This window comes from Melanotaenia boesemani, chromosome 9, assembly GCF_017639745.1.
Source record: "Melanotaenia boesemani isolate fMelBoe1 chromosome 9, fMelBoe1.pri, whole genome shotgun sequence".
NCBI lineage: Eukaryota > Metazoa > Chordata > Actinopteri > Atheriniformes > Melanotaeniidae > Melanotaenia > Melanotaenia boesemani.
The window spans coordinates 7,443,356-7,471,171 of record NC_055690.1 but is presented as its reverse complement, the minus strand read 5'-3'; the positions used below and the strand labels follow the sequence as shown (position 1 = coordinate 7,471,171).

The 27,816-nt window shown below is 40.3% G+C and overlaps 2 protein-coding genes across 3 annotated transcripts; one reads left to right on the top strand and one right to left on the bottom strand.

Moving 5' to 3' along the window:
• The first annotated feature begins 2,728 nt into the window (after positions 1-2,728).
• On the top strand, positions 2,729-11,454 carry slc5a2 (solute carrier family 5 member 2). The gene is made up of 15 exons (XM_041994748.1): positions 2,729-2,888; positions 2,973-3,044; positions 3,833-3,937; positions 4,089-4,148; positions 4,227-4,331; positions 4,407-4,512; positions 5,809-5,889; positions 6,431-6,660; positions 8,918-9,053; positions 9,375-9,482; positions 9,566-9,716; positions 9,862-10,030; positions 10,129-10,344; positions 10,459-10,591; positions 10,670-11,454. Exons 1-15 carry the CDS (start codon positions 2,790-2,792, stop codon positions 10,882-10,884), a joined length of 1,986 nt encoding a protein of 661 aa, XP_041850682.1. The 5' UTR covers positions 2,729-2,789; the 3' UTR covers positions 10,885-11,454.
• A 91-nt stretch (positions 11,455-11,545) lies between these two features.
• On the bottom strand, positions 11,546-26,090 carry fbxo46 (F-box protein 46). 2 transcript variants are annotated; one of them, XR_006011539.1, is made up of 4 exons: positions 25,669-26,090; positions 15,252-15,868; positions 11,882-15,166; positions 11,546-11,737 (listed from the first exon to the last, which is right to left on the bottom strand). XR_006011539.1 is itself a non-coding variant. In XM_041994747.1 (3 exons), exons 2-3 carry the CDS (start codon positions 15,729-15,731, stop codon positions 13,352-13,354), a joined length of 2,295 nt encoding a protein of 764 aa, XP_041850681.1. In that variant the 5' UTR covers positions 15,732-15,868; positions 25,669-26,090; the 3' UTR covers positions 11,546-13,351. The 2 variants fall into 2 exon arrangements, 1 of the variants encoding a protein (XP_041850681.1); XM_041994747.1 differs by having other exon boundaries at positions 11,546-15,166.
• Between the last annotated feature and the right edge of the window lie 1,726 nt (positions 26,091-27,816).

The window sequence follows — 27,816 nt, the reverse complement described above, 5'->3', positions numbered from 1 at the left end:
AAGGTGTCTCCAGGAAAGAGTTGCAAAACTTCACTTGTATTTTTTTTCTTCACATATTTGCTGCTGAATGCAAAGAATTGCCGTTTAGTCTTTATGCTGTATTTGCTGACTGCTTGTTTAATTTCTACAGCCAGCACCTGCAAGTGCTTCCTCTTAGTTTTCTGTTTGCTCCAAGGCAGACTGGACACTATAGCCTCGTTTCCACCAGTGGGTCCGGGTCGGTACGGCATGGTTTGGTGCGGTTTAGTAAATCCTGATCTCTGTTGCATTTCCAAATCCAACTGTACTCTGGCTAGCCAGCATATCAGCCAGATAGCAATTAATGTATAATGGAGTGACGTCATGGTAGCGCAATGACACAGAAATAAAGGAAGAGAATGAATCTAAACAAGCCACCATTGTGTTTTCCTCTAACCTCATGTTCATGCTCTTGTTAGCATGAGCGCCTCTAGCGTTCAAAGCAATATTGCAGCTCCCGTCAGTGCAAGCAGCCTGTGAGCAGCAACGCTAGGAACGCGTAGCAGCCATGATACGTACGGGGACACATTGCTAACAGCTAGTTTATCTCAGCCCTTAGTTGCAAAGGAAGTGAGGACGCTTTTGACCAATCAACAGATTGCAGCATGTCAAGCTCCACCCTTTTGGGGTTGGATCAGTAAGATTGGGACCCCAACAGAAGAGTGCCAAAAAAAGTGGGATGGTTCAGGTTGAATATTCTGGTACAATTCCCAGTTTTTGCCTGTGGAAATGCAAAAAAATGCACACTGACCCACACTGTACCAAACCAGACCCGTTGGTGGAAACGGGACTTATGGTGACTCATGTCTTATCCAGTGGTACAAAGTGGTATTACATTAAAATGCAGTCTGTCCCAAAGGATCAAGATCTCTGTAGTTCATCTTTTTTTTCTCTCTTTATTTTATAAAGAGTATCTTAAAAACATCAGTGGCGCAGTTTTGATTTTTGTTTGTTTGTAGATTTGACATATTTAGGAGCCAATGACTCCATAAGTGAAGTGGTGAATGAGGTACAGTTACTGATGGCCAAACAGAATTTCCTGTCAGATTAGCAACAATCAGCAGCGAAAATGTTAATTTAGAAAACAATAATTTGCATGTGTGCAGCTTTTGTATTTCTTTCTTCCCAAGACCTTAGTCACGGAGGTGAGTTCAGGATCGATAAGTCCAGAGTTGGCTTTTAGAGAAGTGATTGATTTAAGATGATCAGACTGGATAATGATCAGAGATCAGATCCTCATAGCTGGAGGAAACACTGCTGGACAGAGGATGTGGTGTATCAGTGGAGTTTTTTAGAAGTGGTTTCACAGCATTGTGACACATCTGCTAGTGGAGCTTAAGTCTCGCTGTTCAGACTGCAGCATTCTTCCAGAGTTAAACACAGACTAGATAGTCTTTTAATTTACTTACACTGTACTTGTGCTCAGCAAAACACCAAAATTTTCACATAGTGATGTGTGTTTGTAAGTACAGTAGATCACACTGTAAGTACAGTAGTTAGAGGTGGTCTTGCTATCCCTTACTTATGCTGCAATAGGCTTAGACTGCTGAGGGATGTTCCATGACTGGATCAAAGTCAATATTTGATGCAATCTGGTTGGTTTTCCTTAACTATGCTGTTATTTGTTATGAACTGGCTCGAAATTATTTGTCTGTAAAGAGATGACATTGGTGTTAATTGGCACTATACAAATAAAGCTGAACTTAACTGAATTAAATCAGCAGTCAGACGGATCTGGAAGATTCTGTATTTCAAAGCTGTTATCAACGAGGCGCTGCTCACTTGGCTGTACAATTATAACAACAAGCAATCACAACGTGATACTGTGAATGCTTTGTTCTCCACTGGAACACCCGCTTTAATGGCTACAGAGATTTTCCCAAAAATATCAGCCTGTGGATTTACTGTAACCGTAAAACACACTATCCTCTTGTTTATAATGAAACAACCAAACAGTGGAATCAAAACTCCATCTGTCTTTCCATCTCAGTTTGTCTCCATCAGACACAAAATAGTGGAATTTCCCCACATTTCCCAGGAACAACACGGACGGCAAGTTATCGCGAGTGATTTAAACAGTCTTCACTTATCTTTATATTACTTACTTTTACTTACTTATATTACTTACACCTCCAGCTGGTTAGTTTTGGATAACATGGGTATCACCTAGCTGATTTTCTCCCAGGAATATTAAGTAATATGGTTTTTCTTTGCTTTGATTTGTTTACAGTCTGTGCAACATGTGAAAGTGAATGCTTTAGTGAAAGCAACCCTCCATGATTAAAGAACTGCATACTTATATGTTTCTTGATTGTGATTTTTTAAAACATTAAGATCTTTTAGATTTGGCTCATCATTAATTAGATGGGAAATATGCTTTGTTCAGTGTGACATGGATTAATAATTTTTTTTTATGATCAATTAGTGGAAAGCGTTTCACCTTCCAAGTAACATTTTTGTACTTCAGGGCTAATTACTGCAGATGTTTGAGCATAAAAGTGACAGAATAGAATGACAGCAATTAAAAATCCACCAGAACCACAAAACTAGAAGGCTGTTTTTCATGGTTTATTGTTAATAATTACTCTAATAAATAACCTGCTGAATCTGCCTGTTGTCACACCTGACCAAAGTTCTCACTTAAACCAATCACAGAAACTTTGCTGCCTGGCATTTCCATCACATCCACATAAATGTAGGTGTACACAAAGCTGCAGATAAAACTGAAGACTAATTTGATCAGGTTAGACTAAGTGTATTTGATTGGTGAAATGGAGGGTCTCACATCAGACGGAGGGGCCATCAGCAACCCTGCAGACATCACCGTTATTGTTGGATATTTTGTCATGGTTATAAGTGTTGGTATTTGGGTAAGTGGAGATATCAGGAATTAATGTAGTCATGTATGAGCAGGAAAACATTGTATTTGAGAAAACCTTTTCTGTGTGTTCTAGTCCATGTTTCGGACAAATCGTGGGACAGTGGGAGGATATTTCCTGGCAGGGCGCACCATGACCTGGTGGCCGGTATGTCCAGTGTAAAAAGACAACATTAAATACAACAGATTGGCTGATTATGATTACCTGACAAATATCACTTTCCTATTGATTTATTTAGGGCTCATGGAGTGAATCTTATCCACTTGAATTGTCAAGCGATAGGAGTTCATCAAATTTGTATTTTGTTCAAGATAGTTGCCTTGATGAACCATGTGCCATGTGCCATGTGTAAAAAATCAAAGGTCAATAAAAGAAAAATTTGATATTCCAGCAAAAATTGTGTTTCTGTTAGTATCCAATCAGTTTACTAAAATAACTGTTCTTATTCTCTTATAATGAGCCATTTATATCTTGCTGTGGGTCCACATATACGGCAGCTGCCATATTTGTGCCACCATATTTACTTCGGTGTCTCTGAATGGACAAACAACAGCTGTGTGTTAAGTGAGAACCATATTAGCTGTAAAATTTTTGTTTAAAAGGAGCTAGATTACTGTTTCGGATAAGTAGCACCTTAAAAAGGCTCATAGAAGAAAGCAGTACACATGTACACAATGTTGAAGTAGTTACCTGTAGTATAGTCTGAACTGGAACCATTCACAGATGAAAACATGTTTGTGTCTGGAAGAATTTTGGCCACTGATGGCTACCATCCATTCCCAACTGTACTTGGTATTTAAAGTAATTTCTTTGTCCGTCTTTACCATCAGATGTCAGCAGTTCTTAAACACTGTTCTTTTAAATCTCCTGTGCACTTCTCTAAAGTCCTACAGGGTTTGGTGGCTCTTTGGTGTACCAATTTTCTTTGTATACAGGTGGGTGCATCTTTGTTTGCTAGTAACATTGGCAGTGGTCACTTTGTAGGCTTGGCAGGAACTGGAGCAGCTAGTGGCATCGCTGTAGGAGGATTTGAGTGGAATGTAAGTCCTGCTGTTTCATCACATTTCATACTTTGCACCAGAAGTGCTGCTGAAAATTACCCAAAATAACAGGACTCTAGTGCAGCTTAATTGTTTTCCAACCTAGAGAAAGTCTAAACATGTCTTGTGTTATTTTGCATTACTATGTCAGGCCCTGTTCATTGTGCTGCTGCTGGGCTGGCTGTTTGTACCCGTCTACCTCACAGCTGGAGTAAGCAGTCTGGCCTGCACAATCCTTTCAGTGAACTGCACATATCACTGACGTGATGGGATGACGTCTTTTGTTTAGGTGATTACCATGCCGCAGTACCTGAAGAAGAGGTTTGGTGGGACCAGAATCAGTCTGTACCTATCGGTCATCTCTCTGTTTCTGTACATTTTCACCAAGATCTCAGTAAGTCATCCTGAATAAGCACAGTGAGAAAAACTGTGTTGGTGTGAGGTTTACTTTCTTCTCTGCTTGCTCCAGGTGGATATGTTTTCAGGAGCTGTATTTATTCAGCAGGCGTTAGGGTGGAACATGTATGTGTCTGTCATCGCCCTTCTGTTAATTACAGCTTTATACACTGTTACAGGTATGTGGTCAAATCATTCATTTTATCTAATCCTTGAGTTATCTCTGACAGTGGTTCCCAATCCAAGAAGGGTCCCCCCAAAGAGTAAAGGGGGTCCCTGAAGCTTTGAACATTAGAGCCATTGTGATTAATGTCCACAAATTATACCTATTTTAAGAAAAAAAGTAAGGCTGTATGTTGTTCATTTAACTTTGACTTTATGAAAGGACAGGACTCAACCAGAATATGTTATTTATGGTGAGAATCTCACTTTGAAAGCCTAAAACCAAGCATGGTTTCAGTATGGGGTGGGGTCCATGGTATTTTAGTATATGCATGAAGGGGGTCCCCATGGAAAAAAAGGTTGGGAACCACTGATCTATGAAGCTGTTTATATAGAAAGATGACATGTACTTTACTCAGGTAAAGAAGCTGTCCTCAGCTTGTAGAGCTAGTGACTTCTGTGTTTTTTTAAGATGTCACAGTGATGTCTTCATACTTACCAAGGCTTGATTGTAAAAACTACAGATTTATTTGAAAAAAGCCTGTCATACAAATAAGCTGTAAAGAAATAATGGAAATAGCTATCATGACCTCATCCACTGGTTTATGTACTTGTATTTTGTTCCCATAAAGCTGCCATTTGTCGGGCTGTAAATGTTCTTTTTGATTGGCTTACCCTGATACTCATCCTATTCTCCTAATCAGTCCCAAAAATCTTAGTCTAGTCCTAATCAGAGACTGGACAGAGTCAAGATGGCTGTGTCACATGGTTTTTGGCAGGTCCTGGGCTAACATTTTTTTTCAGTGGGAAATGTGATTATGAGGACAAATTTTATTTAATTTTCTCTTGAAATAATAGCCTAATTTTTCCAAGTTTTTCTAAAAGCACTATATGTATGTATATATATATATATATATATATATATATATATATATATATATATATATATATATATATATATATATACATATATATATATATATATATATATATATATATATATATATATATACTGATAAAATCCACAATATGTACAACAAAAATTGAATTGAAATTTAAACCTCAACCACTTGTGAAGTATTAAGTCCATATCATTTAGTAGTGTTAGCTTAGCTTAAATTGTGCTCTCTTGTTAGCACACTTGCCCTCTAAAATTTGGGATATTTGGTCTTCTGTTGCACCGATTCTGATCACTATTTTATTAAACTATCTTCTTGCAAATCTCCAACTGTATGAACACAAAATGCGACAGTACATTGAATAGCCCTTTAATTCTTGATGACCTGCTAAAGGACTAAAACGTGTGTTTCCAGGTGGCCTGGCAGCTTTGATGTACACAGACACAGTCCAGACGTTTGTCATCATTGCTGGCGCTTTTGTCCTCACTGGATATTGTAAGTTCATATTATAGCATTCTTTAAAATTCTTATATTGCTAAAGAACACAGTTTAAGTTTTTTGGCCTCTTGTTTGTCCGGGCCTGAGTTTACTTCTATCATCAGCTGCTTCACATCAGGAACGACTTTAACCAGGGTTTGTAATTATTAATTTTCCTGTAGAGGTGAACAGAATGCTGACTGTGCAGAGGCAAAAAACTCTTCACCTCCAATGCTGATACATATCAGAATCTAATTCTGGATTAGAGAAAAGACAAAGTCCAAGAAGAAAGCGGTGTGGCAGAGAAATTCGCCAAATGAGTTATTTATAGTGGTGATGCAAAGTGCTTACTAACAGCTGACTCACATCTTCACCTCACATCAGTTAGGATCACACAAGGGACAAACAATAAAAATCACCATTTATTTATACAGTGAAAAGTCCTGCTATATGTGATATAGAGGGAAGAGACAACAACGTCCAGCAATACATGATTTTTCTGTGGTTTCTCTGCGCACCTTAAAATGATAACACACCATTTTTCCTTCTTATCTGTAAGCCTTTGCTGAAGTCGGAGGCTACGGCAGTCTGCTTACCAAATACAGCGCTGCTATGCCCAGTAATTTCTCCTCCATGGACCCCCAGCGCTACAACATCTCTCCCCACTGCTACACCCCCAGACATGATGCTTTCAGCCTCCTGAGGGACCCAACCACAGGAGACCTGCCCTGGCCTGGGGTGTTGTTTGGGATTTCAATCGGAGGAATCTGGTACTGGTGCTCGGACCAGGTGAATATTCCAGTCAGTGTTACAGCGTTTTGGATTATAACAGAGAAAGATGCAGGAAATGAGGTTTTATTCTTCCTGCCTGAGGCATACACAGGCTTTTGAGAGGCTTGTTATGGAAATCCCACTTCAAGTTAAAACACAGACAGACCAGGTTTTTCAAAGAGGCAAATAGGACACAACAAAGAAGTTTAATCTATTTATGTTGAACTTTCAAAACCACCCTCCAAGGGTTGTGTTTGAGTGTGTGTTTTCAAACTTCCTGTAACCAAAATGAGGTCCTTACTGTATTGGTGGTTAATATTTGCCATTTTAGGATTGAATTGTAAGGTTAAGCTTTAGATAAAGTACTTGGGATTTGTGCTGAGCGTTTATCCCTATTAGGTTCCAGGAATGATCGTGTTCGTACTTATTTTGATGGAGATGTAAAACAATGGGGACCAAAACCTGACTGGACACCAACTTATGGAATTTTATCCCACAGGGATTTTTTAGGGTTAATACCTGGTTTTAGGATCTGGGTAATAATTATATTATGGTTAGGTTGAAGCCAAGATTTGGTTGTGATGGTTAATATAAAAGTAAGGGACCAGTGAATGCATGATGTCGACGGAGAGTCCCCACAATAAGTCAAACTCTGCTTTTCTGTGCCTACTGGAACATCTGCTAAAAAGACAAAAAAGAAAAAAGAAAAAAAAGCTCACTCAGCAATATTAAGTTACTTATTAACATGTCTTTAAAACATTTTGTCTTTAGCTCAAAGCACAGGGAGCTTCTCAGCGAGATACAACAATGTTCCACTTCATGCTGTAATTTTCCACAACAGCAAAATGGAACAACATATTTGGCAACAGCTTGCTAGTGAAGAAGTCATAACTGTAATAGCTGAAATCTATTTTTCCCAATTTCTTCTGTCATTCAGAAGAGATGCATTGAAGCACCACCTTCAGCACTGAAATTCCAACATAGGCTGGTTGGGAACAACCTTTTACAATCATCATAAAAGGCAAAAGTTTTGAGACTTGATTAAAAGAAAAGTCAGAAAAAGTTTAAAATGCTAAGTATATTGGAAAATTGAGAAGGAATTCTTATATTTATTTTGACTTTAATGTGTTTTGTGTTTTCTCTGGTCAGCTTCAATCTAAAATATATCCACCCCTTTATTAATTTGCCTGCAAAGGATTGTAAAGTCTTTCCTCTATAATGTTGATGGTTCTTCTTCCAACATTAAAAATAAGCATAGAGGATGCAAACACATGAAGCGCTGCAGGTTTTATCTTGTTTCCTTAGTTCTGCAAACACATCTTACAATGTGAAACAGTATGAGATTGTCGTTATCTCAATTTTCCTTCCCAAATTCTCCAGACATTCTGTTATATAGTTAACCAGCATTCTTAGACATCCCTGGGAAAGTTAGGATCTATCGATCAGTATATTTTTCTGCATTGATGCAGCCATCACAGAAATGATCATGACTTTTGACAACCACAAACCATTACAGATCTTGGATTTGGACTTTTCTCATCCTTTTTTGTCTTTGGTCCAGTGCATACAAAACTCATTTCTTCCATATATACACAAAAAAGGATAAGAAAAGTCCAAATCCAAGGCCTGTAATGGTTTGTGGTTATATATATATATCAAAACTTCTGGAAACTTGTGGAGAGATGGTCCAACCCAAATGCCTCCTAGCCCAAAAAAGCTGAAATTGCCTACAGACAAAGTCAACATATTGCTCATTTTTTGCAGAAGGAAGTTTTAAGTGATGTCTATAAAACTAACTCTGAATTGTAGTGCTTAAACAATGTGATTATATCAGTCGCAAGAAGTTGGAAAGATCTGAGATTATCTTGCTAAGGATTGCACTCTTATCATTTATTTCCTGAGATCCCACCAGTTTCCTGTAGCTGTTTAATATCATACACTGTCACAGGAGTTCTTTGAAGAACACTGTTTTTTAACATTTAAATTACTTTAAACAACTTTTTCACACATTTATCGACAAACTAGAGATCTTCTTCCTATCTTCTCTCCCCTTGAAGACTTAGCCTTTTATTGATACAACACCTTTCTACAGACCAAAAAACTCCATATTACCAGATCAACTACTTCTAATTCTATGTCTAGATCTCAACTTTTCATAAAGTGATATATATATATATATATATATATATATATATATATATATATATATATATATATATATATATATATATTTCAGTCTTCTTTTTTCTGTGTACCTGCATGTGTATTTGTCTAGGTGATTGTGCAGCGGTGCCTTGCAGCTCGTAGTATCACACACGTGAAGGCTGGCTGCATCATGTGTGGCTACCTAAAGCTGCTACCCATGTTCCTCATGGTGTTTCCTGGCATGATCAGCAGGATCCTCTACCCAGGTGTGTGTTACACACTTAATCTGTCAAACCTCATTCAAATAAACCTTTGCAGGCACCATACTGTTGTGGCAAGTTGGTTCTGTAGAGGTAGCACTGTCAGAACAGACTCATCATCCACATATGAGACCAAAATCTGTCATTTAAAGTTGACCGTCTCTTTTGCAGATGAGATAATATGAACGTTAATGCTCATAGTTATTTGTTGCATCTTAGTAGTTTATTGCAATGGTGGAGAGAAAAGCAGGTTAACTGATGAGATGGATGCAAAGATTGACTAAGTTTGCATAAGCTAAAGAAAACTGTGTTTCCATTCACCTGTAGAGGAAGTTGGCTGTGTGGTTCCAGAAGTGTGTAAGAGAGTTTGTGGGACTGAGGTGGGCTGCTCCAACATTGCTTATCCTAAACTAGTGGTGACAGTCATGCCCAGCGGTAAGGACAAATAACTTCTTTACACATCACCTTGCAGGTCACATCCTTCAGCACCGTCCATTTATCTTCTTTACTCTGTCCAGGTTTACGAGGCCTGATGCTGGCTGTCATGCTGGCTGCTCTTATGTCCTCTTTGGCCTCCATTTTTAACAGCAGCAGCACACTGTTCACCATGGACATCTGGACCCGCATCAGAGCACAGGCTACTGAGAGTGAGCTCATCATTGTAGGCAGGTAAACAAATTCCTCTGACTGCTAAAAGATATATAGTTTTAGCGATGCCATGGCTTCATCAATTCATAACAGCCCTCTGAGATATTTATCAGCTGGGTCTTTTCAACCGCATGCTATACCTTTCTTATCATTCTGTCCTCTGCAGAGTCTGGGTTCTGTGCATTGTAGCCGTCAGTATCTGCTGGATCCCAGTTGTCCAGGTGGCTCAGAGTGGTCAGTTGTTTGATTACATCCAGTCAGTGTCCAGCTATCTGTCTCCCCCTATCGCCTCCGTCTTTCTGCTGGCTGTGTTTGTTAAGAGGGTCAATGAAACGGTGAGGAAGTATCTTCTTTCATGGTTTTTAACATCTAAATCATATCTATGAAATACCAGCCATCTAAATTGGGCTTTTCCTTCTACCATCACCTCCAGGGTGCTTTCTGGGGCCTGATAGGTGGCCTTGTGATGGGTCTGTGTCGGATGTTGCCTGAGTTCTGGTTTGGTAGTGGCAGCTGTATTTTTCCCTCTCAGTGCCCTTTCCTGGTGTGCGGGATCCACTACCTGCATTTTGCCATCATACTCTTCTTCTGTACATCAATGTTGGTGCTGCTGGTCAGCTACTGTAGTAAGCCCATAGACGATCAACATGTAAGTGACTTCCTGTTCTCACAAGAAGGCAGCTAATTTATCAAAGCTCCATGGCATAAAATGTCAGAATCACTAATGTGCTTGTTGTGTTGCGGGTTGTGTTTCTCCTCCAAGCTTCATCGCCTGGTGTTCAGTCTTCGACATTCCAAAGAAGAGAGGAAAGATTTGGACTGGGAACAAGAAGAAAAAGGGAGAAGAGCCCGGAGAGAAGCTAAGGAGAGGATGAGGGAGAACAATGATGTTGCAGGTATCCAAAAAAGAACTCAGAAAAACATATTCAAAAGAAAAAAAAAATCCCCAAACATAAACCTTTTCTCATTTTCAGTGGTTGAAGAGAAAGAAAAGTCTGGTATCTGTCGCCTGGTTGGAAGTTTCTGTGGCCTGGGTGGTGACTCGAAGGCTCACGAGCAAGAGGAACCTGAGGGGTCAGAGCAGCCGATGCCGGACATCAGCGAGAAGGCTGTGTGGAAGAACACTGTGGATGCCAACGCTATCATTATGATGGCTGTGGCCGTTTTTATGTGGGGTTACTTTGCTTAAAATAAATTAATTAGTCACTACATGTAAAAATGGATTTTATTTGTTAGTTTGATCCAGGTTAAAGTTTGATTACTATACTTGAGTTGGTTTTCAGAACAGTGCTGCCATCTGCTGGCCAAGATCTGTTACTACACCATAAAGGATGATTTCATAATTCACATCAACTGAAAGCAGTCTGTTTCACTCTTCTTCTCTAGATTATAAGTGTATCTAAAAATGTTATTGATCCATTACTGTATACAGTTACATTCCAATTTGATTTCAGCTCCATTTAAAAGCTGCAAAAACGAAATCAAAGTTTGAGTTAAATTTTAACTTGATAAAGCTTCCAGTAGCCATGGAGTGCTTTAAAAAAATTTTTATTTTTTTTTCAAATTATCATAACCTTGACTCAAAAGAAATCAATGAAAGATTTGAGTGGCTTCACGAAACCCACTGATGAATGGCATCAGTCTGAAAACTACAATGTGTGGAGCAGTTTTTTCCATTTATTTAAAATGAATGTATGCAGTCATATTAGCATCTTTTTAAACATATCCAATATTTAAGACTTCCTAAACTGCATCAACAAGCAGCATTAATTGTATTATCCTGAATGAATAAAAACTCATTAGTAGCAGACCTTGAACTTACTCATCAATACATCACACAGACCACATAGTGATTGAAATTTCCAGTTTTAATCATCACTTCTGTTTTTATTTAAGCAGATATTTCCCATTAGCACTGTATACATCTGCAACCTACAGAGGTCTCCCATGTCTACCCAACCATCTTCCCAATGTCCATGCACAGTTTCAGCATCATTCATTACATCAGTTTCTCAGTATCCAGTCTGTCAGATTGCAGGGGTCTGGAAGTGTAAAAGCAAGGGAGAGAGAGAGGGGGGAGGAGAAATTAGAAAGGGTTTCATTTTGAATGAAAAGTCAGAGCCGTCACCAGGCACTCTTCATCTTGCATTCCAACAGTTTTGGGTGAGTGTGTCAAGCATCTGTACTTAGCCACGTAGGTCCTGTGCAACTCCCAATACTCTTGGTCATCTGTGAGGTATCTGACGCATTTGTCTCCTGCAGGGTGGGTAAGAGGTAGGGGGGCTTTTAAGGCTGGAAGCTGGTGTATAGAGAGTTTCTGCTGACTATAATAGATGGTTTCACTTGTTTTCAAATCATGAATGACGGCTTTGCGAACACTGCCCTCGACTGAATCGGAGGACTGTGGGGTGGAGGGAAGGAAGAGAGCTGGGGGGCTAAAACAAAGATGGACTATTTAAAAAAAAAAAAAAAAAACATCTTTGCGGGTTCAGTAGGGTGACAGACCGATACACAGAGAACACAGTCCTCATCAATAAAAGCAAATACAACAGCAAACATTCTGACACACAACCCAATAAAATCAACCAAACAAAAGAAAGAAAATTGGCAAAACAAGCAAAAAAAAAAACAAAACAAAAAAAAAAACCTAAATCAATCAAACCATACAAAGTGACATCAGGCCTTTCCAAAGTGACATCAAGTTTCTCTTTTTAATCCCATTCAAGTCCAACTCCCAATATTCTCTGTAAACCAGAAACTACTCAGTGGCTCCTCTTTATGGCTGGTCAGCAAGGTTAGGGTCCGCTCTGAAACTATGACAAGCGTCTCAGTAAGACTGGGCCTGTCATTAACCAAAGGTATGGCTGTTTCAGAATTAACATCAGTGACACAAGCTATGAGTTCAGCAGCATCATCAGGGGACTGATCAACGTAATACAACATCACAGCACATTCAGAAAAGTAGAAACGCTTGGTGCAGGACAGGTACAAATGACACTGTACAACAGAACAGAAAAATAAAGTTGCTTTTACAATCACATTTCTGAACATTCCACCACTGAAAGTTTTACATCTGTTGGACTCGATACAGCTCATTCCTCAAAGCACCACTGCACAGCTAACGTGGATGTTTGTGAAATGCAGAACAAGTGTTGGGAGCAGGAAGCAGGTTCTGGGGAGTTACATTTCTAAGTGTCACTTTATGAATGCTAATCCCAAATCAAATACACTGCAGTGTTTTCACATGAATTACCAACATCCATGAGTGTAATAAAACTGATCCCCAATGATTACAAGGCAGAAAAAGGACTGAACAGCAGCAGGAGAGGACCCCAACCCTGGTAAGCAAACTTTTTAAAGTAGCCACTCTGGAGCACAGCAGGAGGGAGAGGGATTCTGGAGGGCTTGGAAAAAAAAAAACACAAAAAAAAGAAGAAAAAAGGCAAGGAGTGTGACACATTTCTCTCATTCATTAGCTCTCAAACTCCCTCTGCTGAGTGAGAGTATGAGAAAGGATTGGAGCCAATAAAAAGTAATCCTGGAGTGCCGATTTCTCCTTGTATTCTTCTCCATTTCCCTGTCCTCTGACCAGAGGCAAAAGAAAGAAAGGAGGAGGTACACAGTATGAGATGAGTGGGAGGTGTACTTGCTCCGCTCTACCTGGCCTCCTCCCTTCTGTCTTCCCTCTTGGTGCGGATGGGCTGAGAGCCATCAGCAGGCTGCTGGACCCAGTTATTATCATGGAGCCCAACACGGCAGCCTGGCGTGTCCTTGTCAGTACGCCGACAGCACATCCAGTAGGAACGTCCATAAGGCAGGTCATGGTGGTAAGGTTTTGGGTGCCAGCGGCACAATGAAACATCCCCGCGCTCATACTGTCGCTTACACTGCTTGCAGGGGTCATCCCTATAGAGTGGGTCTTGATTCCAGCGTGAATCCACTGCACGCACCCCGTAGGTCTCAATCAGCGCCTTGAAGTAGTGACAGGTGCACTTAAGAGCTGCCAAGGAGCGCGTTGGCAGGTAGCTGAAAATGTTGACCATGATGTGGTCAGGGAGCAGTAGCATATACTGTCGCGGTTCAAGAAGTCGCTGAATCTGAAAGCGGATTTCCAGGAAGTCGTGGGACACGTGGCGGTAGAGGCGACACAGTGAAGGGTCTGAGCAGTCTTCTCCGACACTGGGAGAGTCTGGTTGTGTTGCCCACTCCCCTGAGCCGACTGCCACCCCTGCCCCAGGACTGTTGTTGTTGGCGCAGTCCAAAGAGCACATTCCTGACCCACTGCCAGTGGTCTTTGCTTTTACATCCTCCTCTGGTCCTCGAGCAGGCTGAAGGAAAAACAGCTGTCCAGGAGGGGGGTCATCCGATGAAGGGTCTGTTGAACTTCCAACACCTCCACCACTTCCTCCCCCACTAGGCATAGCAAAACACACTGTCTCCTCCTGCACATTCTCCGTGCTGTCCTTACCATAAAAAACACATTGGTCCACAGCACCAGTCACCACCACCTCCACATGGAAACCCGTCACCCGCTCCCTTCCCACACCGGCAGCTTTCTTCTCCCCAGAGGAGAGCTCCTGGGTTGGGTCTGGGCTGCCACAGGCCTGCCTGTCTGAGTGATGGAGGTCTCCATCTGGTTTGGGTGTAGCAGTTGTGGTGGCAAGCAGCAGACTGCTGGGGTCTCTTGAAGAGGGACTTACAAGCTGGTATAGGTCACAGGTGATTTTCTCTTTGGCCCTGGCAGCTGCTTGATTACCTCCACCACCACAGCTCATAAACATACAGCGAGACCGGCCAGCTGGTTCCAGCTGAGAACGTGAGTCCAGATTTGATACTCTGAAAGCTATCCTGACCTCTCCGTGACTGTGGCTGGGTGGTGGAGGTGGTGTTACAGTGCCAGACTCTCTTCCTCTCCTCTGCTCCCCATCTCTGTCTTGATTAGAAGCCTGGATTGCAGGGCTAGGACCCAGATGTAGCCGATTCTCAAGGTTTTGGGATTCAAAGTGAGCAATGGCCTGTGCTACCCTGCATGACTCTTGCTGCTCCTCGAGCTCCTGGTCCGTCTGGATGGGAGATGATGGCTTCTCGGCTTCTCTGGAGGGCTGACCATTTGAGGTGTTTGACACAAACACCATAGGAGAAGGGTCTGACACCGTGCCCCGGAGTATAGTGTGCTGGTTGGGGGTAAGGCCCTGGCTGTGAGTGGTAGGAGTGGGTTGGTGATTGTTTCCATGAACAGCCACAATCCCCTGGAGTGCCATGGCAGTCCTCTGCTCAACCAAAGCAACCATCTCTGCCACAGAAAGCAAGTCAGTTTCATTCACACCTCTTAGCTGTGGCTCATCAGGGCAAAGGGATGATGCAAGGGAAGTTTCATGACTGAGAGAGTGGGAGCGTGTTGGAGGGTCATAGGATGAGCACCGTCTTCGTCTTTTGGCTTTACTGCAGTCAGTTGCCCAGTTACCTTTAACCTGTGGAGAAAAAATAATTAATCTTTAAGAAATAACTAAATGAAACTTTAATTTCTTGCTGCTTTGCTATGCGTCGGCTTCTTACCTTCATGGCACTCGGTCTGGGCTGGCCAGCTCCACTGAACTGGTGCGCAACAAAGAAGGCAATCTTCTCCTTGGTGTTACCTGGCTTTATAACATACCAGGTATCCAACAGCACACGTCCATCTTCCATTTGGGACCCTGAGGTGGGTGGTGAGGGAGGAGCTGAAGGAGGTTGAGGGGTCTGACTCTGTGTCAGGGAGCTGGATTCAAGCTCAGGTTCAGGTGGAGTGTTCTCTGAGCCAACATCCTCCTCTTCTCTACTTCCCTCCTTCACCCCAACTATCATCCCTACATCTTGATTTTCATCCGTCGTCCTTCTGGCACCTTGAGAGGGCTCAGGCTTGCAGAGTGAGGGGGACCCTGCCCCGCTGCCCCCTCCACTGCTGCCCCCTGAGCCTGGACTTCTGGCTTTGTTCTGGGAGTAAGTGCCAAAGGGGCGTGGGCACCACAGCCGGATGTGGGAGAAGGTGTCTCGGTCCATCAGGATGGGGACCACCGTGGCATATCTGCATCTATGCTGGCCAGCAAACAGCAACAGCTCTCATTGTCAGTTCCTTGTTCCAGTGCCTACGAGATGGGCATCAGCACAAAGTTCACCACCAGCACTGGACATACAACCTGCATCGTGGTAAAAAACAGAGAGGGAAGGAGGAAAAAGAGATAATGTCATTTAGGAGCTTAATAAATAAAAAACTGTTCATACTGCTACTGTAACAATCCTTGCTAGTGCTGGGATTAATTTAGACAATCAATACCCAATTGGGTCTGCATTGAATAGTTGCTTTGAGGTATTCAGACAGCCTGTTTCTCACAGTCTGACCACTACACTACAGAGAACAATACTATCTTACAATTATTGAAACAATCACAAATAGCCCACCTCATACTTTTGCCAAACTCAATTAGCAGTTACATTTGCTAGGCTGTACCAAGATCATCTTCACCACTTTGGCGCCTCCAAATCAAATTAAAGAGATTACATTTCAAGTTTGGGGTCTGTGGCTAGCAGATGAAAGGGATGAGAGATGGAACACAAAAGCCCCAAATGAATCCTCTTCCTTCCCTTTGCATCTCAGCATTTCAAAGAGGACTTGCTTAATAGGAGGCAACATGGGGAGGAGCATGCAGGCATATGCTGGACCTATTTTTAGCAAAAAGCAGCAGGGGGTGGGGTAGATGTAAAACTGTTGTTGCTGTCCTCCCTGCCCTCGCCCCTTTCTCCATGCCAAAGAGCCTACACTACAGAATAGGGAGGGAAAAGCTTTTCATCCACCCAGCAGGCATTGCTTCTGTAGCAAGGCCAGCTGTGGGGAATGCCAGGAACGTGCCGGCATGCTTAAGGACATGCACAAGTGGCAATGGAGCAACTCGTTTCACTTACTGTTAAACTGTCTACACTTATATAAATGCCTTTTAACATTATCAGTTCTGCAAAATACTTTACAATTCATTCACCCATTGAAACACACACCCTTTTTCAAGGTTATTCATTATACATTTCATGGGAAAGCTGTATTAAAGGCTTAAACTGGAATGGATTTTAATGACTCATCAATTTCTCACTTTGAGTACAATTTTATCTAAGCCAAATGCAGGTTACAGCTAAGTCTGATAAAAACATTTCTAAATAAAAGAGAAATGGTTTAAAAAAAAAAAAAAAAAAAAAAAAGAGAAGAGGGAGTGGTTGTATGAACCCGACAGTGAAAAGATCCACACTCAGCAACAAATATACATCCACTCAAGCCTTCAAGTAGCTCTATATACTGTAAATAAGGTAACTTACTTCAACCCATAGATAAAATACCATATTTATTATGCAACATTTACAAAAGAAAATATATTGATGTGATATCTAAATACACAAAGCTAACAGTTAAATTAATTTTTCACTTTTATTGCACATTTATTTTCTTGGCAAATTAATTAAACTCAAAATTGTGTGTGAAGAGATTGTGAGAATATTAACCACAACTTAACAGTAGTAGTAATAATAATAATAATAATAATAATAATAATAATAATAATAAAAGCAGTCAAAGGTGTAAAAATTTAAGCTAATGTATTACAAAACAAACAATTTACAAGGCTCAATCATTAGTACAATATATCCCCTGAAACAAAAACTATTTTTTAGACCATATTTAGAAATGGGCCTCTCTACAGTTCTAACACTTTTGGAGATGGCTTCATCCTGACATCCACTTTCCATGTCTGCTTTTCCACGCTTATTCAATTTTTTAAAACACCATTAGTCGACCTAAAACCATCACTCCCTCTTCCTTATTTGTTGATGCCAGATGCAAATCCAGGAGAAAATAAATACTGTAAAGTCCAACAGCCTGATGAGTGAGGTAAACATAGATAGAACTGGGATTTAACATTTCCCATTTTGAGAGATAGCACACCTACCGCATCTTAAACTCTATGGCAACAAAATCTGATCAGGTTAATTAGGACTCATTGTTTATCTACTTCCTTCTGCTAAACAACCAAAATAAATGTTAAATTGCATTTTACATTTTCCTAAATTTCAACATGTACAAATAAAATACCACAAAGGTCATACAATATACACCCTCCTAAGACAGTTGTGGATTAAAAACCATAAATTAAAAAAAAATATACTGAACATAATATATTTCACATAATACTGATACTTGGCAGCTGTCCTCTCACAGAAATCAGTCAAACAGGTCAATCAGTTACACCTGTGTCTTAAAAATGTTCAAATATCACATATTTCTCAGAGTTAATAACTCTTGTAAGCAGCAGTTAAGGCCATCAGGGGTGCTTTACTGTGATATCACTGCATGTCATGATTTTCTAGAAAACAAATTGGCTGCATGAATAGTTGTCACAGCTCCTTGCACTTCAGAAGGTTAAACATAATTTTCCCAAGTTAATTATATTTCAAAGAAATGGTTTGCCATCATTTTGGATAATTTCAAATAGTTCTAATGTAAAAAGATGCCACAATAGTTTTGTTTGTTGCCATAATCCCACAAAGTCCAAAACTGATCAATCCCAGTTTGAGTGTAGGTCCTCCAAAAGTAATGAAAATTCACCCACACCATGTGGATAGAAAAACCTTTTGAACATTTTATTGCTTTACAAAGGTAATATGCAACCATCACATTCAAACTACTGCCGTTGTAGTCCATCTGATGATGAAGCCACTTCTCTGTGCAATCAATGCAATTCATATGCTTCATATGTCAGCACCTTGCAATTTAAACTAAAACATTGATAAATATCAGCTCTTTAGCTGATAGCATATTTAAACTTCCAGCTGATCAAGCACATAAACACGTTCTTATTGAACAGAAGTGTCCAAACTCTCAGAAAGGTCAGATTTAGTAGTGAGAAAACACCCAAGAGCCAACACACTGACATTATTATGAACCATAATTTATACAACTACAATGCTTTCTTGAACGGATTGTGGGTGATGTCTTATATAGACCATGTGGGAACAGAACTTATTCAGAAAGCCATGTCTATCCATCACCATGCTTGCACCATTTTCTTTTTTTTTTTTACAAGTATCCAATCCAATGTAAACATGTAAGTATTTACATGCAAGTATGTAAACACTTAGCAAAAATTTTATAGTCAACACTATTGAACTACAAGGTAAATAGTTAGATGGGGCTGGGTATTGTCACTACTTTCCTGAATTGATTAGATTCAATTCACAGCAGCCTATTTTGATTTGATGTCGATCTATCATATCATTACAGCCAACTGTCTCACACTACATATTTTTCTTGAATATTAAAGACATTCTCCGATAACTTTTATAAACACACTAAGTGCATTTACATGACAATCAAAATCAGTCATCTGGTAGTAATCAGATTACTGTAATCTGATCTGACACATGTACATGCAATTTGGAAATACCATAACAGTGTTTCCCCAGATTCACAGCCAGAAATGCTGTAGGGTTACGACGGACGGACTGACAGATACTTTTGATACCAAATGTCCTGGCGAAACCGTTTTATCAGTGGAGTCATTAAATATTGTTAAAACCCAGATCTCAGACAACGAGTTGATATTAATAAAATCTACAAAGAATACTGGATCCATTTTAAGCTGTAATAAGACTCAGAAATTTGTCTAATGACGTAGATTCAGCTTGTTCAGTTGTGTGCGTTCCCATGACGACCATCTTGCTATTGGTGTAACACCGGAGCAGGAGAAATACTCCAGCTGCTCCTCACTGGAGCAAGATGCTTCCATCTTCACCTGCCTGAGTGTATGACAACTGACAACTCTCATATTTTTGTCCAATTTTCAGCTGGTTGACGTGTTTTCCGATGCATGCACTCTGCCCTCAGACGGAAACGGGATGACCTGTGTGTGCGCGCACATGACTACATGCGTGTGCTCCCTGCTGTGGATACAGAGCAGCTAGGGCTGGGTGATATGGCCTATAACTGATATCCTGATATTTGTTTCGCTTTATCCTTTGAAATCTCCTCTAACACTGTAAATTGTGAATTAAGCTTTGTTATGCATAAAAAGACACCGGGAAGATTTAAGCAAACTGCTAAATTTAACTGCATTTTGATTTTTCACTTTCAAACTTTTTCTGAGCCACGAACATGCACTCATTTAATAAAATCCAATGTTTTATTAACAGGGGCGCCCCAACCGCCACCAAACCTAGAAGATCAGGTTTATTTTCTATAATTACTCAATTACTGTCCTTTTTTCATTAAATTATTTTATATTAAAATATGATATATTTAGGTTATTTTAATTTTGCACCAGATCCCAGCAGAAGTCATTTTACATCCCCTTTCCTCTAGAAAGGTTTATAGTTTGTTGCTTTATAATAAAAACTAAACAGCTGGGTTTTATTTATTTTATTATCATGTTGACAAGTAACTGTCATGTCTGTACATGCCGTGCTGTGTGCACACACAGGCGTGCTACACTCCCACCAGCAGTGAGAGAGCACATGTTGGAAATAGTTGCACCAACTACCTGCAAAACAAAACAAAATGAACTGGTTTAAGATCAGATCTTATTTAATAATTAGCAGCTGGAAGAGTGCATCGGGAAACACGAACACCTGAACAATCAGTGTCCTCGTCATTGTCATTTCTGAGGTGAATTACTTAACAGACGTCTTGCATTTAGCTTCTAAACTAGCTAGTTAGCTACCTGTGTACTCTCCATGTCTCCATGCTTCTTCCGGTCTCTCCTGAGTTTTCTGGATGGGCGGGGGAGTGAGCTGTCTGTCTGTGACCAATTTCCACTGGGTGAGTGTTATTCGCAGCCATTTTAGTCAATGGTTTGGTTCACAATGGGTGTGTCAGAAGCATCCCAAAAAACACCTTGTCGCAGCTCTCCACTAAACATACTTGCCATGTCTATTTTTTACGGAGCACACATCTAGAACGTATCAAACTCAGCAGTTCAGGAAATGCCCACAGGCACAGTAGTAGTGTAAAAGCAAACAGTAATTTTCAAAATAAAAGCTCCAGTGCAGATTAATTATTAATTAATCGGTCAGGGTATCTCAGTCCCTGGAAGTTGAGAATCACAAGATTCTCCAATTCTCCTGTGAGTTTGTGATCATACGGATCCAGCTATAGAAACTAAACTTTGATATTCTGTATGTCAAAGTTTCATTTCTATAGTGTTGTCCCATGAAAAGATATATTAAAATATTTACAAAAATGTGAGGGGTGTTTTCACTTCTGTGAGATACTGTTCATACTGTTCAAGGCACACTCTTTAAAACAAGCAATTTGCTGTGCTTCTTTGTTTCACATGCTGTATGTGTGGAGTGTTGTACATTTGGACTAATAGATTGGTTGAGAGAGGTGCAAAGAGCAAACGCTGCCCACACAGTGTGGTGAACCAATATAAATGCTTCTTCTATAATTACACAGGAACAACTCAACTAAGAGAAGACAGATTATACTGCTGTGACGAAAAAAATACAACTAAAGAGATTCTTCAACTGGCCTTATAGCCACTTATATCTACCTATATATACCTATATTGTAACTATTTTCACTCTCTACCTCATCGTCTACTTTTCCTCCCACCCCCCTCTTTTAAATGAATTGTGCAATCCATCACTCATAGCATATTAGATGATAGTATAAGAGGAGCCATAAGAAACAGTCCACTCACAGCTGCATTTTAACACAGGGTCATTCACAAGCACACCTAAACCAACTCCAAAGCAGAAATATTAGCCTTTACCTTTCTGCAAAGTTAGTGGTTGGGAGAATAGATGCCTTTTTAATACAAGCATTAGCATAACATTATGTACAAACAAATAATGGATCACTAAAACTGCTGCAAACACCTTTCAAAGAGTAAAACACTTAACCCAGCCAGGCAGCTTCAGCTGCGGTCACCAGCTTAAAATTTCTGTCACTTCCTGTTCTCTATGCTTGCTTACTGTACTTTGTGTTTCAGTTCCACCTAATTTCAGAGATCAGAGATTTGCAATAGAAGACAAATAGCTGTTTCTGTACAGCTTCAGTTAGATAAGATTTCACCACTAAATGTCAGACAATATAAACCTACATTTACAGAAAAAAAAGCCAACCCTTTTAGAGTAATTTTATCCTTTCATGGGAGTTATCCATCTGCATCTTATGATGGACATTTCTAAAAAGACAAACGAACATTCGTAAAGTCTCTAAAAAGCAAACACACAAGCTCCAGAGAATATACTACAAACTGATCAAATGCTGATTGGTTGCAAGTTAGCTCAAGCTGGGAAGGAATGACAGCAACCAAACTAATAAAGATGTTAACGTAGCACTTAATTATTTTCTGACCTCAAAAATCTGTAATCCTGACTTCACTGACATTTAACTCTGTGTCACGTCACAGCTGAAGTCCGCTTTACGCACCACGTCGCACTTGCAAATGGATATCAAAAGATAGAAAAAGACAGAACGAGATAAGAGTCAACACTGGGCTGATTTTTACTGACTGGAGAGAGATCAGAGAGTAGAGTAAGTTGATTTGAGTTTCCACAAAACAAATCTTTGTCCATTTTGACTTCTCTTTTCAACCATAAAACATAAGGACCATCAAAAGTGCCTCATATTTTAAGACAAGTGGCAGCAAAATGTTATGATACATAGACATGCGTTCACATACAACACTAATGTCATGTTAAATGTATGTCCAAAGATTAACTATTAGATCAGCTTAATTAAATGCACTTTAAAATGACGAATCATCGCGGTATGACAGTGATAGTAAAAACAAAAAATGTTATAGCAAGCCAACAAAAACCCTCCTTTTATTTACAAAAAATATACACATTTACCTATTCGTTGCTTCTATTTGGAGCACAGTAGAAGCTATTTATGGGTAAGTGTGCAGTTTCAGTGACAAGACTCTGTGGCAATGTGTCACAAAACATTTGAACTATCCTACCTGGTTTTTCGTATATATTGGAAATGGGATTTTGCAATTTTGCTTCAACCTGTGCAACACAGCACAAAAGCCTTGGTTCTGAATGCAAATGCACATGCAATAGGATTTGTAATTTGCATTGCCCTTTTGTAGCTGGGTGGAAGCATTGGCATGGCTTGCTACAGCAACCGGGCATTTTTCATCCTTCTCAGCCTGAAAATTAAATTTCTTGTGTTTCCAAAATATTTTAGTGCAGGTTCACTGATCCAGAGTGCTTCCAAAAGCTAGCTTTTCATGCAGAAGGTGCTGGTTAATATTTCTTGTTTAGCCATCTTGTTCAAGCTGTAAGACTCGTCAGGCACTTCACTTCCATTGTTTCAAGTAACCATATTCACTGTCAACATGAACAAGAAACATCAACAGAAAAAACGTAACATTTGTAAATCAATTCAGAATCTTTCATTCTCAATGTATTCAAGTTTGATTATACCCACCCCCAACCCATTTCAAAATGCCTTAAAATTTTAGTGTGACTTAACATACATGTCCTATTCAGTAACTTACAGCTGAAGGACAGTCACTTACGCAATCTTCAGTACACTGCATTACTCCAAACCACTCAATGTTATGTCCCCCCCCCTTCTTAATTTACGACTTAAAACAGTAGTAAATAGGCTGCAAATATAGTCTGGAGTTTGGTTGTAAGCTTTCTACAACAACCTAATCCTACAAATCCTGTCCAAGCACAGTGGCAGCCAGTGGCACCAGAGTACAAGATTGCATGGTTAAGTCCCAAAACTGACCGGCAAACCACTGAAAGTGAATGGTTTTCTGTAGATATTAACACTTAACTATTTCCACACACAGAACTGTGCAGCTCCTAATGTGTGCAGACACGTCAAGAAGTATAACACTAGCTATTACTCAGGGGAAGTGCGATTCAAGCCGTCACACTATAAAGCATACAGAAAAGGTCAAATCAAATTACATCAGCATGTATTTAAACCAAATATATGTGCTAACTGAACCAGACAGAAAGTAGATAGCAGTCCTGCTATCATCCCCACGCAAGTAAATTATGTCAATAATCCAGAGTACATCATTCCCCCTCTGTGTTGAACACCGATTTGAGTGTTTCCAAGATTGCACAATATGTCTGGATACACAAATGGCTTTTCACACTGTTTTTAGAGTCAAAGGCCTTTAGATTACTGCTGCAGTCGAAAGGTGAAAATCCCCACAAATGTACACAAGGTACCAATATGTGTTTAAATGACTCTACATTGTAATAAAAGTTTTCAGCCTTTACATTAAAACAGTATTTTCAGTGTGATTTCACTAAATAAATTTCTCTCATTAGGTTAACAATTTCACTCTAGCAGCTCAGAAAAAAACTGTACTTAAAATGTTGGATTAGAGCTGTGCATCAAGGTCTACATTTTTCACTTAGATGTTCCCTTTAATATATTTCTCTTGTAGTAACCAAGTATATCTATACAGTCTCTTACAGTCTGGTGAAAGATATTAGAGATAATTATAATCCTGCATGTTTTTAAAACCGGATCACAACCCAGCAACCAAAAGCCCACAACTGACAGTACATGCATGCCAAAAAGAAGTTTAAAAAAAAAAAGATCTCAGTTTGCACATCTATGAAGACAGTGCAAGAGACGAACATTCAGCAGGCTAGCTTTGCTTCAACCCGTCACTAGAACAAAAGAGCCGAGTGCATTACTCCAGCAGCCTGCCCAGGAACACAACAGGAGTGCCGTCTTTCTGTCAGGTCACCTGGGATGAGTAGTTGACCAGCCCATGTGTATGAACATTGGCACATTTGTCACAAGTTAGGCTCTGATGCAAGCTTTGATAAAGACAATCCCAAAGGCTGCTGTGTTAACATAGTGCTGTATCCTACAGAATATCTTAAAGGAGAGTCAATCATGCATTGTCTTGCAAAATCACATCGAACAGCAAATCATGTAAATGAGTTACCAGGACACCAGCCACACCAAACCACTATTAAAGCAATAATATCAGCTTTTACTGTGCCACTCCCAAAAACAAAACAAAAAAAGTATGTTACATGTACTTAAATTAAACTCTTCCGTACAAGAAAGAAATTAAATGTATTATGCATTTTTGTTTGTAGGCCTGTGATTACAATACTGATAAATCACCTGATAATGAATTCACTGCAACAGACATGTTCATATATTGACATTTAGTGGGATGTACTATGATACATCCCAATATGTTGTCATACACATTTATTTACTTAAGAATGTCCCTAAGATTTACACAAACATGTCTGAACAACATGGATCTTAATGGCAATAATATTGTTTATGGCAGTTGTTTGTTGCATAGTATGTTTCCCATACAAAAAACAAACAAACAAAAGGGAGAATTATAGTGACAATAATAAACATTAAAGGCAATGTTGTGTTGGGTATAGGTCAAAGTTTAGTTTTCACTGCGAGTAAAATTCCCTAGACTAAAATGAAGGCCCGCAAGTAACTTAATTACTTTTCTAGCAGTGTTTCCGATAACCTAGAGTACAAGCTGATAATGCCAACCTCTAAACTGACACCCCAAAAAGCTAAATGCAACAAAAAAAACACTGTAAATAACAGCAACAACCCCAGCAGTTATTTGTACTGTTGCACTCTCAATTAATCGTCTATTTCCTCATAGCTTGGACACTAGCTGATCAAACAGTTAGCTTACATAGCATATGCTATGTAAGTGTCCAAAGCATAATTGGTAAAAACGGAGCCCAGTGACCAAAAGTATCATTCTACACAAATTAACGTCCAAACCAATAATATTTCTGGAAACTTTGAGCCATTTTGAAGTTTATTAAAGGGTGGTTAAGAGAGTAAACAGTTCATTACGGAGCTAACGAATTTGCTAACAAGCACAACTTACCTGCATAATAACATGACAGATCTTGCTAACAAACTATGAGTAAATAATAATAAAAACTCAGCTTTATAGCTCATTAGCTAAATTACCTTAGCGTTGTTAGCCTCCACGGACAATTCACTTGATTTGAAGACTAACGATGACAAATATTTCTTCGCTGTATTTTCTTCTCACCAAACCAGTCTGTTTGGCTAAATGCAGGTGACACGAGTTGACTATCCGAGTCCACGTAGCTAAGCTAGCTCGCTAGCTGGCTAACGTCGACATTAGCCTAGAGCTACTTTCTAACATCAACCTTGTCTAGTGGTGGCCGTTATCGCGGATTGTGTATCTGTCAGTTCTCTGAACACTGTCTAGCTGACTGTGCGCCTTGTTAGGACACTTCACAATCGCTCTCCCACTATCTATTTAGAAGTGACACAAGCTTTTACGGTATGTTCTCGGGGATACCAAAATAATCAGTGTCAAAACGGCGAGAAGAGGAAGGCCATCTTGTTGACAAGCAGCTGCATAGGGCCCACAGCCAATAGCAGTGCAGAGTCGGTGGTGTGCCCATATATGGCGTCTGCACAGCTCCCTCCCTCTACTGCCCCCTGCTCCCCCCACGCTCACTACACTGGACCACTCTGTAAAATCCCAACATCATAAGGTCACTGTGTAGACAGGTGGGGACATCCAAATCCACTCAAACCACTCTCATAGCTCGTAGATTTTAAGTGTATGATCATTCTCCACAATTTTAATAAATTCTTTATCAATAATTAAATTAAGAACATGTTCCATTTTTAAGAGTTATTCACATTTCCCTTTTATAATCTGCTTTTTCTTTCATAGTTCATTTTAATCCCTCCTGTTTTAACATCCATCCATCTATTTTCTATACCACTTAGTCCAATTCAGGGTCGCGGGGAGGTCGGCAGTTCATTGCAGGGCCCAGTTTTATTCCACTTTTGTTGTTACTTTTTTATGCTGTTTCTTAATCCAATGACCCATTTTGCCAGCGGGGATCATTAAAGTTTTATTTCATCTACCAAAAGTTGTAGGTGGAGCACTTAAACAGTCTTCTGATATCTGTTTTACTTTACTTTTATCTTTACAAGGCTGCAGACCCATAAATGCTGTCTGAAAAACATGTGTCATAGTGGTCAGTATGTTTTGCACATGTGTGTTTCAGGCTCACCACCTGCAGGAGGGGCCATAGGACTCGGGTGCAGAGACTCCTCCCTGAGCCGCTACCTTATCGTGATGGAGGAGTTTGTGCGTCCTGACGATCCTAGTGACAATGTTGTCGGGGGCTCATGCCCCTGGTAGGGTCACCCATGGCAAACAGGTGTCTAGGGGTGGGACCAGATAAAGTGCGGCTCAAATCACCCCTATGATGAGGAGAAAACAAGGACCAAGGTTTCCCTTGCCCAGACGTGGGTCACCGGGGCCCCCCTCTGGAGCCAGGCCTGGAGGTGGGGCACAGAGGCGAGCGCCTAGTGGCCGGGCCTTTGCCCATGGGGCCCGGTCGCGCTCAGCCCAAAAGGGTGACATGGGCCTTTCCTCCCGTGGCCTCACCACCTGCAGGAAGGGCCATAGGGGTCGGATGCAGTGTGAGCTGGGCAGCTGCAAGAGGTGGGGACCCTGGCGGTCTGATCCTCGGCTGCAAAAGCTAGCTCTAGGGACGTGGAATGTCACCTCTCTGGCGGGGAAGGAGCCTAAGCTGGTGCGCGAGGTTGAGCGGTTCCGGCTACATATAGTTGGACTCACCTCGATGCACGGCTTGGGCTCTGGAACCACTGTCCTTTTTTTTTTCTTTTTTTTTTTTTTTTTAATTTTTAACTTGTCCTGTCCAGCATCATAGCAAGCAAAATGATAATCTGTTTGCTGTATCGTGCTGAACAAATTTGCTCTGCCAAGGGGAGGCCTATGGGTAAGGCTTCTCTTGATAATCTGATTCATTTATTAATTTATTTACTTTGAATCAAGGAATCTATGTAATCTTGCTGGACCTGACCGGAGGGGACAGAAAAAGATGGAAAATAGCGAAAAGAGCAAAAGGGAAAGAAGAAAGGAGACAAAAAGATCACAGACAGAAGGAAACGACCCTTCAATCCACACCATCACCAGACAACAAGCTGTTACACCTGTACATGAACACACCAGGAAATTTCCTACAACTTTTACAAAAGCAGAAACACACACACAGAAAAAACAGGGCTGCCAGTCAGACTTTTTAAATAATAACCAAATCA

What these genes read in the sequence shown, in the direction of transcription:
- slc5a2 (XM_041994748.1), top strand. Translation starts at nt 2,790, where the DNA reads ATGGAGGGTCTCACATCAGACGGAGGGGCCATCAGCAACCCTGCAGAC. An exon ending in TTTTGTCCTCACTGGATATT is followed by an intron (nt 5,890 to 6,430) that starts GTAAGTTCATAT and finishes CTTATCTGTAAG; the next exon opens with CCTTTGCTGAAGTCGGAGGC. An exon ending in GGTGACAGTCATGCCCAGCG is followed by an intron (nt 9,483 to 9,565) that starts GTAAGGACAAAT and finishes TACTCTGTCCAG; the next exon opens with GTTTACGAGGCCTGATGCTG.
- fbxo46 (XM_041994747.1), bottom strand. Translation starts at nt 15,731, where the DNA reads ATGGACCGAGACACCTTCTCCCACATCCGGCTGTGGTGCCCACGCCCC. An exon ending in CCAGACCGAGTGCCATGAAG is followed by an intron (nt 15,167 to 15,251) that starts GTAAGAAGCCGA and finishes TTTTCTCCACAG; the next exon opens with GTTAAAGGTAACTGGGCAAC.